This window comes from Priapulus caudatus, unplaced genomic scaffold (assembly GCF_000485595.1).
Source record: "Priapulus caudatus unplaced genomic scaffold, Priapulus_caudatus-5.0.1 Scaffold58, whole genome shotgun sequence".
NCBI lineage: Eukaryota > Metazoa > Priapulida > Priapulimorpha > Priapulimorphida > Priapulidae > Priapulus > Priapulus caudatus.
In genome coordinates, this window is record NW_014577119.1 from 310,333 (window position 1) to 324,256 (window position 13,924).

At 46.9% G+C, this 13,924-nt stretch overlaps 1 protein-coding gene across 1 annotated transcript in view; it reads right to left on the minus strand.

Moving 5' to 3' along the window:
• Window positions 1-13,924, minus strand: part of LOC106821062 (spectrin alpha chain, non-erythrocytic 1-like) — a 79,600-nt gene that overhangs the window by 16,954 nt on the left and 48,722 nt on the right. The window contains exons 19-25 of the mRNA XM_014825703.1: window positions 10,741-10,824; window positions 10,338-10,445; window positions 7,793-7,890; window positions 5,289-5,437; window positions 4,789-4,835; window positions 758-906; window positions 214-519 (exon numbers count right to left, since the gene is read on the minus strand). Of these exons, the coding sequence (XP_014681189.1) occupies window positions 214-519; window positions 758-906; window positions 4,789-4,835; window positions 5,289-5,437; window positions 7,793-7,890; window positions 10,338-10,445; window positions 10,741-10,824 (941 nt within the window). The remainder of the gene's footprint in view (window positions 1-213; window positions 520-757; window positions 907-4,788; window positions 4,836-5,288; window positions 5,438-7,792; window positions 7,891-10,337; window positions 10,446-10,740; window positions 10,825-13,924) is intronic.

The window sequence follows — 13,924 nt, forward strand, 5'->3', positions numbered from 1 at the left end:
AGAGAGAGAGAGAGAGAGAGAGAGAGAGAGAGAGAGAGAGAGAGAGAGAGAGAGAGAGAAGAGAGACAGGCATGGTAATGCACTACACCACTTTGGTACATGGCATCACGTGTGAGCACAACACAACACACGCACGCACACACACACGCACGCACGCACACACACACGCAGTCACGCACACACACCGTCGCTCCCTCAGGGCTCGTTACTCACCTCTCGAGCACCTGGTTGCGCTTGTCGTCGATCGCCGGCCCGTCGTAGTGCTCGGCGCCGATCAGCTGCTCGGCAAACGTGTTGAGCGCGCCGATTTTCTCCTCCTGCTGGTTGATCGCCTTGTCAAAGTCCTCGTGCTTCTTGATGAGGGCCTCGACGCTGTCGGCCGTGCCGCCGCCGCCAACGTCGTCGCTCTTCAGGAAGGCCTCGCGCGAAGCCATCCACGCCTCGGCCTGCTCGCAGTCGCGGTAGAACAGCTGCAGCTCGAGGCACTGGTCCAGCTGCTGCCGACGCGCCGCCCACGCGCTGGGGGGGCAGAGGGAAAGAGAACGACGGGGGTTAGATGTCGCGCCGACGTACGCAACGCACGCGGTCGGGGTAGCAGCCCACAACACACAGGGTGCGCAGTCACCCTGATAGCCCACAACACACAGTTAGGGTGTGTAGTCACCGTAGAACCCCAGAGTGTGTAATCACTTCGCCCCACACTACACCCTCCGCCCTACCTGCAGCAGCTGCTGCCCCTCCCCCTCGCGATGCTTACTTCTCAAGGTCCTCGCGCGCCATGTTGATCTCCTGCAGCTTCTCCTCCACCTCAGGACTCGCGTAGTGCTCGTCCTGCAGCAGCTGCTGACCGAACATGTCGACCGCCTGGAAGGTGCCGGCGCGCGCGTCGATCTCCGTACGGTGCTCCTGCGGCGGAAACAAGAGAACGTCAGACGCGCGCGCGACACGCAGGCCCCCCGGACCGTGTCTACGCGATGTGGGGACGCACTGCCCCGCGCACGTTCGACAAGCTGATCGCTCAGTGTCCCCGCGCTACGTGGTTAGTGTTGAACACACGTGCTGTTATTGCTGTCCCAGCCTACTGCTGGCTACAGCCTCCTCCTCTTACAGAATGGAGGAGGGGATGGTTGTATGTGTAAGAAATTTTTGGCGTGGCTTGCTCAGCCAAGGGCGTGGTGACAACAGTCAGGTGTTGATGGAGAGAGACACTACTCAGGTGTTGGTGATGGAGGGAGACACTACTCAGGTGTTGGTGATGGAGGGAGGTTCTAGTAAGGTGTTGGTCGAGGAAGTCACTACTAAGGATGCCCATCCCAGACCTGCACGAATGAGCAAATGACAAACAAACAAAAAATACATGGCAGAGACATTACGTAAACGAACACCGTTGTGATATTAATAAGCAGAATTTCATCGACGCAGGGTTGATATAAGGTTACGAACAGGAGTGATTGCCACAGATTGAGAACAAATGCTTGCAGGTTTTGGAACATAACAGGAATGCTGCCGGTTAATGCAGGTGAGGTAGACATAACAGCATTCCACATGCCACTGGCATCTAAAAGAGCAGGGATCAGATGGCAGGAATTTTAGGTGATGGATGGTGCATAGTAGTGCTCCCAGCCTAGTTATAAGGTAGACAAGTGGATAATGTGCAGCACATGGTGGACATAGCCTCTGATGTTCTTAACGTACATGTTAAAACAATTCAATAAATTAACCAGTCGATGACAGCAAACGTTACTAAACACTAAATTAACAATGGCAAATAAACTACTGTTAGAAACATAGTTAGTTATTTGTGTTAGAATGTTTAATAAAAAAATAAGTAGACTGTAGTTCTATCATGATTACTTTAAAACTGCCAAATTCTTGCATTTAGTTGTGTCATAATTAGCACATGATAATGCAAAAGGCACAGCTCACAAAACTACTCTAGATACCAAAAAAAACCACAAACACAATACGCACAAAACACCCACACGCAAACAAAGGAACAGACAGAAAAAAATGCACAGGAGACTTCTAGTAACACTATAACAAATCGATAACATGTAAAACACGAAAGAACGTCGAAAGGTGCAACGCCCCAATGTTCACAACAGCACTACGAATCACAAGTCTGGCTACAGTAGAAGCGGCAGGAGACCTACTACCTCCTGTCAGCATGAAACATATGACAACCTAGCAATGCTAGCAATACTTCAGTAACACAACCCGAGAATGATCCATTCATCTCGTCGATACTCGTCAGAAACGCTCGTCATTTTTCCCCATGCATCTGGCAACACCTCTACCTTCGTCCATGCTCACACAAGACCAGATATGGTGTGACCAGGGCAGCGGTCACGAGAGAGAGAGAGAAAGAGAGAGAGAGAGAGGAGTCAGAAAGCAGATAGTGTAAAAGGACAGAGCCGACATGCGACTCGACAGCGCTGCTCTACTCTGACGCTTGGGTAACGGAGTCAATCTCACACGATACATCTACAACAAAGAGACAAGGGAGCCCGAGATCAGCGATGAACTGTCACCCGACATGCCGAGGCGCGCCATCTCTTGCTCTCATTGCTCCCACAACAGAGCCTCCCATTCTGGCATTCACCTTTTAACGACAATCCACTCGCGCGCACACACGCACAGACGCATGCCACACACACGACGCACACGCACACGCACACTGTTACTTGTTTTGAATCTCTCCCAACAATAAGGATCCAAGTAAACCTCACACAGACACCATATTTGAGCCAACTCAAATTTAACACAGCCACAATTACTCAAACACTACACAGACATATTACACATACAAAATCTAATTTAACATTAGGTAGGCGTGTTAGTAAAGATCCTGCATAATTAGAAACTGCTTTTTTCTAATCATGTTAACACGGTAGATGATTTACAGCCACAGCAAGCAGGTTTAGATGAATATTGAAAGTCTTTTTAAACACGATGAGGGTGCCTTCGAAATTGCAGCACGAGTTATAAAGCATGAATTGTCACTCTATTCTGCTGCCTCAGCTACACAGCATCCTTAAAATCTATTTTTTAAATTATAGAAGTTAATCCTACGACTAGCCAATTCCATTACTCTTATCCTGACACGAAACTGACGCTGTGAACTGGTTATTCATTAATCAAGCAGAATTGCTGTCATGTTGCATTTCCGGTGCTCCTGAGGCACACAAAGTAATCACAGCAATCTTTCGTGCCTTAAATGGCACTATTTGCCACAAAGCTCAACACAGAATGGCTACACGGCACATATTGTATTAGGTTACACATAACGTGGTATCGGTCTACCTGTACACACACGGCGACACACACACGATCAGACACACGTAGGCTACGCCGCAACATGAACGGCGCGAAAACGTTCGTTCGACCAGCTAGTAAAAATCCCACGTTATAACGCGGTACAAGCTTTTGTGGAGCGGATGTGCGTCCGTCAATATGCGCGTGCGCGTGCAGGGATCCGTTGCCGGACAATCTCTCACTGGTGGCCGCTCCAGCAGCGGCTCGGCGCCCGTGACATCCCTTAGCGAGCGTTCGTCGGACGAGACGGAGACACATGCCGTTGACCATCGGCCATGTTCAGGTCACTCGACAACGACAAACAAATCGCGCCATGTATCTCTTAGAAGCACTGTTACATCACACGCTCGTACAAACACGTAACAATCACCACTCTTACAAACCCACCGTTAAACAGATTTACACGCACTCGTACAAACACGTTAACAATCACTACACTGTACACAACCACGTAACAATCACACACTCGTTACAAACCACGCTAACAAATCACACGCTCGCTACAAACCACGTAACAATCACGATGCTCGTTACAAACACGTATACAATCACACGCTCGTACAAACCCGTAACCATCACATGCTGTACAAACCCGTTAACAATCACTCTCGTTCGTACAAACCACGTAACTAATTCCGATTCTCCGTACAAACCACGTTAACAATTCCACGCTGTACAAAACCACGTTAACAATCACACACTCGCTACAATACCCGTTAACAATCACATCACTCGTACAAACCACGTAACAATCACGCACTGGACAAAACCACTGTACCATCACACGCTCGTTACAAACCTGTAACAATCACCACTCGTACAACCCACGTAACAATCACACAGCTCTGCTACAACCACGTAAACAATCACATGCTCGCTACAACCCAGTAACAATCACACACTGTACAAACACTGTAACAAGTCACACGCTTCGTCAAACCACGTTAAACAATCACACACTCGCCACAACAACCACGTGACACATCACACGCCTCGCTACAAACACGCTAACACATCACACCTCGCCACAAACCAGCGTACACCAATCACACGGCTCGTACAAACCAACGGTTCAAACCATCACACCTCGTACAACCCACGTAACAATCACTACACTCGCCACAAACCCACTGTTAACAATCACACACTCGTACAAACCACGTAACAATCACACACTCATACACATCCCGCACCATTCACACAATCATACACATCGCACGACATTCACACACTTGTACGCATCCCGTAACTCTCCCACGCTCTGTACAAACCACGTAGCATTCACACGCACGACCCGATCGCGACCCCGCGTTCGGCGGCTAGATTTACCTCCGGTAGTCGCTGAGGAATCGCTGAAGTCGTAGGAGTCGAGCAGCCTTGGGACTTGCGTCCTCGGCGCGCCTTGCGTCAGCGTGTTTCCAGCCTCGTTGATCTCCGTTCTGTCTCGCTGCCAGCACGCGCCTCGCGACTTCATGGGTGGTTCTGCGATGATTGCGCCGTTAGGCAGCTCGTCATCTCCTTTTCCTGCTCGCCGACAAGCAACCAGTGTCAGACACAGACCAAAAAAAACAAAAAAAAAACAAAACAGGGGTTCCTGCCCACACCTTTCTCTCTCTAACACCAATGTCAGTCTCTCTAAAGCCGAACGCCAGATATGGGGGCGGGGGGGTCCCCTGCACACCTTACTCTCTCTAAACCAATGCACTTCTCAAGGATCTTTCCAGGATTTTTCCAGGGCTCAGAGGAGTCCCGAGACGCAAATGCAATCTCTGTACTGCGTATTTTCCGATCAGCAATTAGTGAGCAGACTCTTGCCTCTGCCGCATGGGTCTGTCTATATTCCAATATTTGTGGCTATGCGCAGCGACGTAGGGCTACACACTGCTACGCGGGGTTATGTACAGCTACGTAGGGCTACGACATGATGGTGGGTGGCTGGCTGGTGGTGGAGGGTGGGGTGGGGTAAGTTTAACTCACCTTGTCACCGAGGGCGGCGAGGTCTCGCTCCAGGCCCTCGTGCTTGCGCTGCAGTGTCTGCACGGTGGCAAGGTCGCGCCCAGAGTCGTCCGTGTTCAGCGCGTTGTCCTTCTCGTTGATCCAGTCCATCGTCTCCTCAGCATCTCTGCCACACACACACACACACACGCCGCGTTGTAAATTAAGTAGTTAATTCATTAGTAAATAGTTTATCGCTACTTATTCCATCAGTTCTACTGTGCTGCAGTACTGTTTTATATACTGTGCTGCACATATGAATATATTCAGTAACACACACAATAGAAATAAATAAATTATCACTATGACAGTCTTAATAATAATGATAGATATTATTATTAATAATATCATCATTATTATCACTTATTACACATGGCGACAGAGGTTCGCGCACTCTATCTAACCTTCCATACTTTTCCGAACAGCCTCGCGGGGAAAAAAGTGATGCAATAGACCTTTTCATGGGCAATTTTCCCCTCAAAACTTTCACTTGACTTTTAGAACCAACGTAATTTCAGTGTGCGCATTTAACTATGCTTAAATAGCTTGCCGAAACTAGCTAAACATCGAAAATACTGGGTCTGAAAAGGTCTATTTGCTCCACAAATGCATGTCCGTAATAACTTTACGGCATGTGTTTGACAACTGACAAAGATTAAATTGAGGAAATTTTGCGTTTTTTTTTTAATTTTGAAAATTGAAATAACACTGAAACCTAAAGGCATGTTAAAGGGATAATTTTTCTTGCACAGAGAAACATCAAGACATAGTCATGCACATGTTCGATGTGCTGATTATCAAGTCTGAATAGAGAGCAAGGCATGCTACATGCAATTCAACTGCTGTGGTGATTCTGTATGTGAAATATAGCAGTGATCAATGGAAATATAATATCCCTGCTGCTCACTTGCACCTTTCACCGACCCAAACAACCATTCCTAAATTGCTTGCACACGAGTTTATAAATACATGTTTCCCAGTGGAACATCATTGTGCTGAATATATGCTATCTGAAGTTACCCACTAACGACTTTCATATACAGCATATTGCATGATAAACGGCAATGTCGTGGGAAATCATACGAAGCAGCCATACTTTACAACATCGACAGCCTACCACAATGCCCCTGGACCTTTTCAAACACATGACACACACATGAGGAAAGCTGCCGATGGCACTGGTCATGCTTCCCCCCTGAGAGAACAGCTCTGCGCTGATGCTACATACACAGAAAGAGTGCATTTCCTGAAGCCAAAGCCAAAAGCAGGCAAAAATTTTGCTGATCGTCCTGCAGTAAATATGTGTGGTAACGCTCCCTGGCATCTGGTACAAGGGGTGCTCGTGTAGCCAACGTTCTAACAACGAACGCGCCGGCCGCCGACGGCGCGCTCCCAATGTGGCGGCAGTGACATTTCCGTGACGTGAACGTGGCAAGCCATACAGTCTTCCAAGCCAAAAGCCAGTCAGTCGTGCCAAATGTGCACAGCACCTGTGCATCGACTATTATTGTCGTTATTACCTATGGAAGCGCTGCAATTGATGAGCGTTACCGAGATATGCGAGGCGCTCTGCATTTAGAGCCTGCATGTGTTGCCAACTCTGGTTCAATTCCTATCGAAAATGAAATACACAAGCAAATCCAAATGTCGCTTCAAACAACTTACGGCTACCCAACGCTGTTGTTTTATACCGTGAGGGTGTAGGGGATGCATGGCTGTGTTAATAGCTATTGTAGGAATAGAATTAGTTGTTGTTGTTGCGTCTCTCATGACACGAGCTTTGCTGAAATGCAAAAAAAATGTCATCACGAAGAAAGAAAAGACAAAGACACTTAGAAGAGAGACGAGTAGAGAGTTAGATCATCACAGAGACACAGAGACAAACACACCAGGTGCACGATGCAGCTTTCCGCCACCGCTTGTTACAAGTAGCAACGCCACACCACTTGCTCCGTGAGAAGAACGCTGCACGGCTGCCAACAGCAGTCAGCTAGCTTACTTGGCGACCACATGTGAGATGCAGCCGCTGGACGCATCGGCAGCTGCACGTGTCTACACGGGCATGGCCTGCGAGGGCTCAGAAATCAACGCCGCTGCTATTCACCGCGATTGCAACTTCGAATCCAATTGGCTGCGACTTGAGATTTTAAAATTTTAAATTGTAGCGGGTTTTTTATCGTAATTATTATATTGAAAAAACATTAGAAATAACCTTGGCAATAAATTTGTCTTTCCCACAGCGGCAGAGATTTTCAACTTTGGATGGCGACTGCCACGCGCAAGAGTACCCTCTAGCACCTTGCGACACGGCCATATCGATTACCGGCACCACGCGAAGAATGGCAGGTTAAAGTCCGTGCACGCCCAAAACGATAAGTCTGCGCATCGGGCGCGATAGATTGCTCTCGTTGAGATTGCGAGACCCCGCAACACTAGCCACGGCGCAACTGCTGCTCGGACACGGGACAACCGCAATCGTTACCTATTGAAATCGTTGAACCTCGTGGCGCAGGAAGCCGACCTTATCTGTGCGCTCAAGTATTGAGGGTCTGCAAGATCCGTCCAGCGCTGGTTCAGGTCCTGATTAGCAAAAAAATGTGACCGACCGTTCCGCAAAAACAAACAGTGCCGCCAGAGCGACAGCGCCATACCTACCTCTACTGCGGTGACTCTGTGGTGAGTGGTGGGATTCTAGTAAACGCGCTGTTAAGCCCGCAAATGTGTTCACATATCACCGCCGAACAACAGGTGGAATGCAGCAGGGATGTATCAGGAAGCCTTCTCAAAAAAATCGTTGCGTTGGGGATCTGTTATGAAAGTTGCCACCGGAATGGCGCGTACGTTTAAGTGTCTTCAGATTAAAGATGGAAGCTCGCGCATCATACGTAGTAGGCAACAACTATTTGCAAGACAGAAAGGTAAGGCACTCATGCCAATTTACCTACCGCATACGCCTACAAGGCTGCAAATTGGCATAGAGAGCTGGGGCACCTGTAGCAATTAACGGCAGGCAAAACTGCACCAACACATGCACCTGGCACAGGCAAGGCCACTGCAGTGGCATACGTTACAGTGTAACATACTGACAGTTACACGAAGACGTAAGACATTATACGATTTAAGGAACATACACCTTCTTTAACCAAATTTAGCTTTTGAAATTCACTGTGACATTGTAGCCTCAATACATCCAGGCATGTATAGATTCTACTAGGCAAACCCGGCAAGTCAATTCTTTCTAAACACAGTAACAGTTAACAAATCCATGTTAACCCCTCCTCTTGAGGGTCAAAAGGTTATCCGACCACTTACTCTTCGCATGTCCGGCAGAAGGGAGCATTTCATGGCATTTCAAATAAAGCCATAAAATGCCTAGGTCACCTGCTGAAACAAAAAAGTTTTTCAATACGCACACGTCAGTCCCATGTCCTCAGAAAATGTCATAAAATCTGCCTGTGCCCACTGACCTTTTGACCTGTGAACCTCCAAGTTCGGCACAGTGATGGCTTTTCCTACCATGATCATACACCGACTATCACGAGCCTAGGTCGAGCCGTTTAGATTTGTGCCGCAATTCTGCATTTCCTCGGCCTAATACCTTCTAAGTTAAGGGTGAATGTCCCCTTATTATTACACCTCTTGACCTTTGACCTTTGACCCGCTAGCTTCGACAGCCCCAACCAGTTTTGACGATCCACACCCCAATGTGCCGAATATCGTGACCGAACGTCGAGCGGTTAAGATTGTGCCCACTGTTGACGGACGGAACGGACGCCGGACGGACAGCTCGACGACGGACTGACGACAGACGGACGATCATGCGATTCTACAGACATGGCATCTGACTAATGTCAGATGAGCTAAAAAACAAACCAACTCGATAACCTTTTGCAACGACGCTTGCTACAGGACCACTTTACGACATGACACGTCCCCCAGTTACTGTAAAGTTTTTGAACATTTTTTGACACGCATCATCTGCCTTCAAATACCAATAAGAAATTTGCGGGAATTACAGAACTTATCGCACGCATGACACGGCGGTGTGATATCACTGACTTTACGAGCCAATCATTTTGCAAGACATGCTTTGTAACTGCTTGGAATTTTCTGCTAAAATGAAAGTGAAAGGGCCCATTACGTTGGCAAGAACGAGTCTGGCATTGCTCGGCACGCTTGGTCATGCTTTGTAATAAATAGTCGAAAGCCCACGAATGTTCCATGACGTCAGAATGAAAAGGTCTATCAAGATGGCAAATCAAACAGTAATTTGTAAAGCACGATAATCTCCTGGGCTGACGCACATCTAATATCACAAGAGAACTGCTGACTTAAATTGCAACTAGCGCCGAACTTTATGAAATAATATATTGCGAAACTTTGCTCTTGCTCACTCGGATAGTGTTATTGACCACTGTGTAGCTGTAATTCAAGTAACAGTTAATGTTCAGGAAGCAGATATATGGGAGCACATACTCCTTTTTGCAACAATTAGCAAACCCCTGAGCCATAATAAACTACAATATGAACCTACAGGAAATACAATCAAACAGGACGAACAAAAGAATAGTGTAATTTGAAGTGCAATACAAGGCATAATAGGGCATTTTCTGAGCAATTTCCCTTGCACAACACTTAACGACAATCAATTTATGCAAGAGACTTATAGTGTGATGTCAACAAAAATATTATACACTTAGTGATCAACATTACCTGTGGTATCAACATGAAAGAAATAAGAGCATATCCAGGCAGAAAGGGAATATACCATGGAGTAAAAGACAAGGGAATAAGAATACACATTTAAGGCACTAGTTCGTCAAACAAGGTATCAACATGGCTATCCAGCTCCTCGCTATATTCACACTGTTCGACGGCACTAAGTTAAATACACGCCCCACTGACAATGCACAACATGTGCGAGGTCTGATAACCGCACGCTCACCGAACCTGTGAAATACACAGGGAGGCGAGCGATCGATTACGAGACCTGTACGAGTGAGGAGACCCAACCACCCCGTGCGTACCTCCATCTGTGTCTGTATGTTGACGGCGGCTTCGGTCTGACCCATGCTCACCAGCTTCGTGGCAACCTCGTTCATCTCAATCAGACGCACCTCGTTCGCTTTGAGATCCTGCAAGATTGCAAGCGCATCGAGTCTCAAGCTGAATATCATGCTACAGGAGACCGATCCCCACGCCAGCAAGGCTGGACAAACAGCACAGAACCGCTGTTAGAATCAAACGGTTGTCGCAAAAAAAAAACCGACGGTATTTAAAACAGATAACTGCAGTCCCCTTGAGGTTACGATACTATCCTTTACGCGTGACTCTGAAGAAAAACTGGTATCAAGACAATTGACAGCAGTGAGGTGTGAAGCTCTACGCTGTCACCGCTGATCACCTGACCAGATCGAAGAAGCTCTTTACCTTCTGGAAATCATCGTACTTCTTCTGCATGACCTCAACTTGCTCTAGGTCTTCGCCGATCTCCTCGGAAGCAGCGATGTTCTCCTGAAACACCAGCGATATATATCATTAGTATCACGAATGAGTGCTGGAAATAGCAGCCTTAATAACCGGGACGAGCAACTTTTAAGCAAATAAGTGTAAAAGGACAGGCGACATGCGACTCGACAGCGCTGCTCAATACCTGAAGCTGGTAACGGGAGTCAATCTCAACACGATACATCTACAAACAAAAGACAAGGAGCCCCGAGATCAGCGATGACGTCACCCGACATGGGAGGGCGCCATTCTGCTCTCATGCTCCCACACACAGCTCCCACTTCTGGCATCACACTTTTAACGACAATCACACATGCGCGCACACGGCGCACACGCACACGCACACGCACACGCACACGCACACGCACACCTGTTACTTGTTTGAATCCTCTCCCAGCCAATTAAGAATCCAAGTAAACACATCAACACGGACACCATATTTGAGCAAATAAATTAAACAGCCCAACATTACTCCGAACACTACACAGACATATTACACATAAATTTAACATTAGTAGGCGTGTTAGTAAAAGAATCTGCATAATAGAAACTGGCTTTTGTTCTATCTATGTTAACATGTAGATGATTTACAGCCACAGCAAGCAGGTAGATGAAATAATTGAAAGTCTTTTTAAACACGATGAAGGGTGCTTGAAATGCAGACGAGTTATAAAGCCATGAATTGTCACTTATTCTGCATGCCTCAGTACACCAGCATCCTTAAAATCTATTTTTTAAATTATAGAAGTTAATCCTACGACTAGCCCAATTCCATTACTCTTACCCTGACACAAAAGTGAGTCTGTGAATGGGTTATTCAACAATCGGCAAATTGCTGTCATTGCGTGCCGGTGTCCTGAGGCACACAAAGTAATCAACAGGCAATCATTCGTGCTTAAATGGCACTATTTAGCACAAAGCTCAACACAAATGGCTACACGCACATATTGTATTAGTTAACACATAACGTGGTATCGTCTACCGTACACACACGGACACACACACGATCAGACAACACGTAGGCTACGACCGCAACATGAACCGGCGCAGAAACGTGTCGTTCGACAGCACCTAAAAAATTCCACGTTAACGCGGTACAAGCTCGAGCGAATGTGTGTCGTCAACGCGCGTGCGCGTGCAGGGATCCGTTGCGACAATCTCTCACCTGGTGGCGCTCCAGCAGGGCCTCGGCGCCCGTGACATCCTTAGCGAGCTCGTCGGACGAGACGAGAGACATCATGCCGTTGACCCATGCCATCAGGTCACTGACAACAACAAACAAATCGGTCATGTACTCTTAGAAACCACGTTAACAATCACACGCTCGTACAAACCACGTTAACAATCACACACTCGTACAAACCACGTTAACAATCACACACTCGTACAAACCACGTTAACAATCACACACTCGTACAAACCACGTAACAATCACACACTCGTACAAACCACGTAACAATCACACACTCGTACAAACCACGATTAGAAGAGAGACGAGTAGAGAGTTAGATCATCACAGAGACACAGACAAACACACCCAGGGTTCACGTGCAGCTTTCCGCCACCGCTTGTTAACAAGTAGCAACGCCACCAGCTCCGTGGAGAAAACCTGCACGCTGCCACAGCAGTCAGCTAGCTACTTGCGACCACATGTGAGATGCAGCCGGCTGGAGCCATTGGCAGTGCACGTGTCTACACGGGGCATGGCCTGTGAGGGCTCGAAATCAACGCCCTATCGCCCGTTTTGCAACTTCGAATCCATTGCTGCGACTTGAGATTTTAAAATTTTAATTGTACTTTTGAAAAAAAAAACATTAGCAAAACCTTGCAATAAATTTTATCTTTCCACAGCGGGAGAGATTTCACTTTGGATGCCACGCGCGTACCTCTAGCACTTGCGACACTATTATCGATTAGCCGGCACCACCGAAGAAGGCAGTTAAAATCGTCGCACGCACAAACGATAGTCTCGCATCGGGCGCGATAGATTGCTTCGTTGATTCCGAGACCCCGCAACACTAGCCACGGCGGCACTGCCTGCTCGGACACGGACAACCCATGTACCTATTGAATCGTTGAACCTCGTGCGCAGAACCGAGCTTATCTGTGCGCTCAGTATTGAGGGTCTGCAGATACGTCCAGCGCTGGTTCAGGTCCTGTTAGCAAAAAAATGTGACCGACCATTCCGCAAAAACAAAAAAACAAACTCAACTCGATAGACCTTTTGCAACGACCTTCAACATGACCACTTTTACGACATGACATCGTCATTACTGTAAAGTTTTTGACATTTTTGACCGCATCATCTGCCTTCAAATACCAATAAGATTTTGTGGGAATTACAGACAATCGCACCATGAACATCGGCGGGTTTCATATCACTGACTTTACGAGCCAATCATTTTGCAAGACATGCTTTGTAACTGCTTGGAATTTTCTGCTAAAATGAAAGTGAAAGGGCCCATTACGTTGGCAAGAACGAGTCTGGCATTGCTCGGCACGCTTGGTCATGCTTTGTAATAAATAGTCGAAAGACCACGAATGTTCCGTGACGACAGAATGAAAAGGTCTATCAAGATGGCAAATCAAACAGTAATTTGTGAAGCACGATAATCTCCTGGGCTGACGCACAGCTAATATCACAAGAGAACTGCCGACTTAAATTGCAACTAGCGCCGAACTTTATGAAATAATAAATTGCGAAACTTTGCTCTTGCTCACTCGGATAGTGTTATTGATCACTGTAGCTGTAATTCAAGTAACAGTTAATGTTCAGGAAGCAGATATATGGGAGCACATACTCCTTTTTGCACCAATTAGCAAACCCCTGAGCATAACATAATAAACTACAATATGAACCTACAGGAAATACAATCAAACAGGACGAACAAAAGAATAGTGTAATTTGAAGTGCAATACAAGGAATAATAGGGCATTTTCTGAGCAATTTCCCTTGCACAACACTTAACGACAATCAATTTATGCAAGAGACTTATAGTGTGATGTCAACAAAAATATTATACACTTAGTGATTAACATTACCTGTGGTATCAACATAAGAGCATATCCAGACAGAAAGGGAATATACCATGGAGTAAAAGACAAG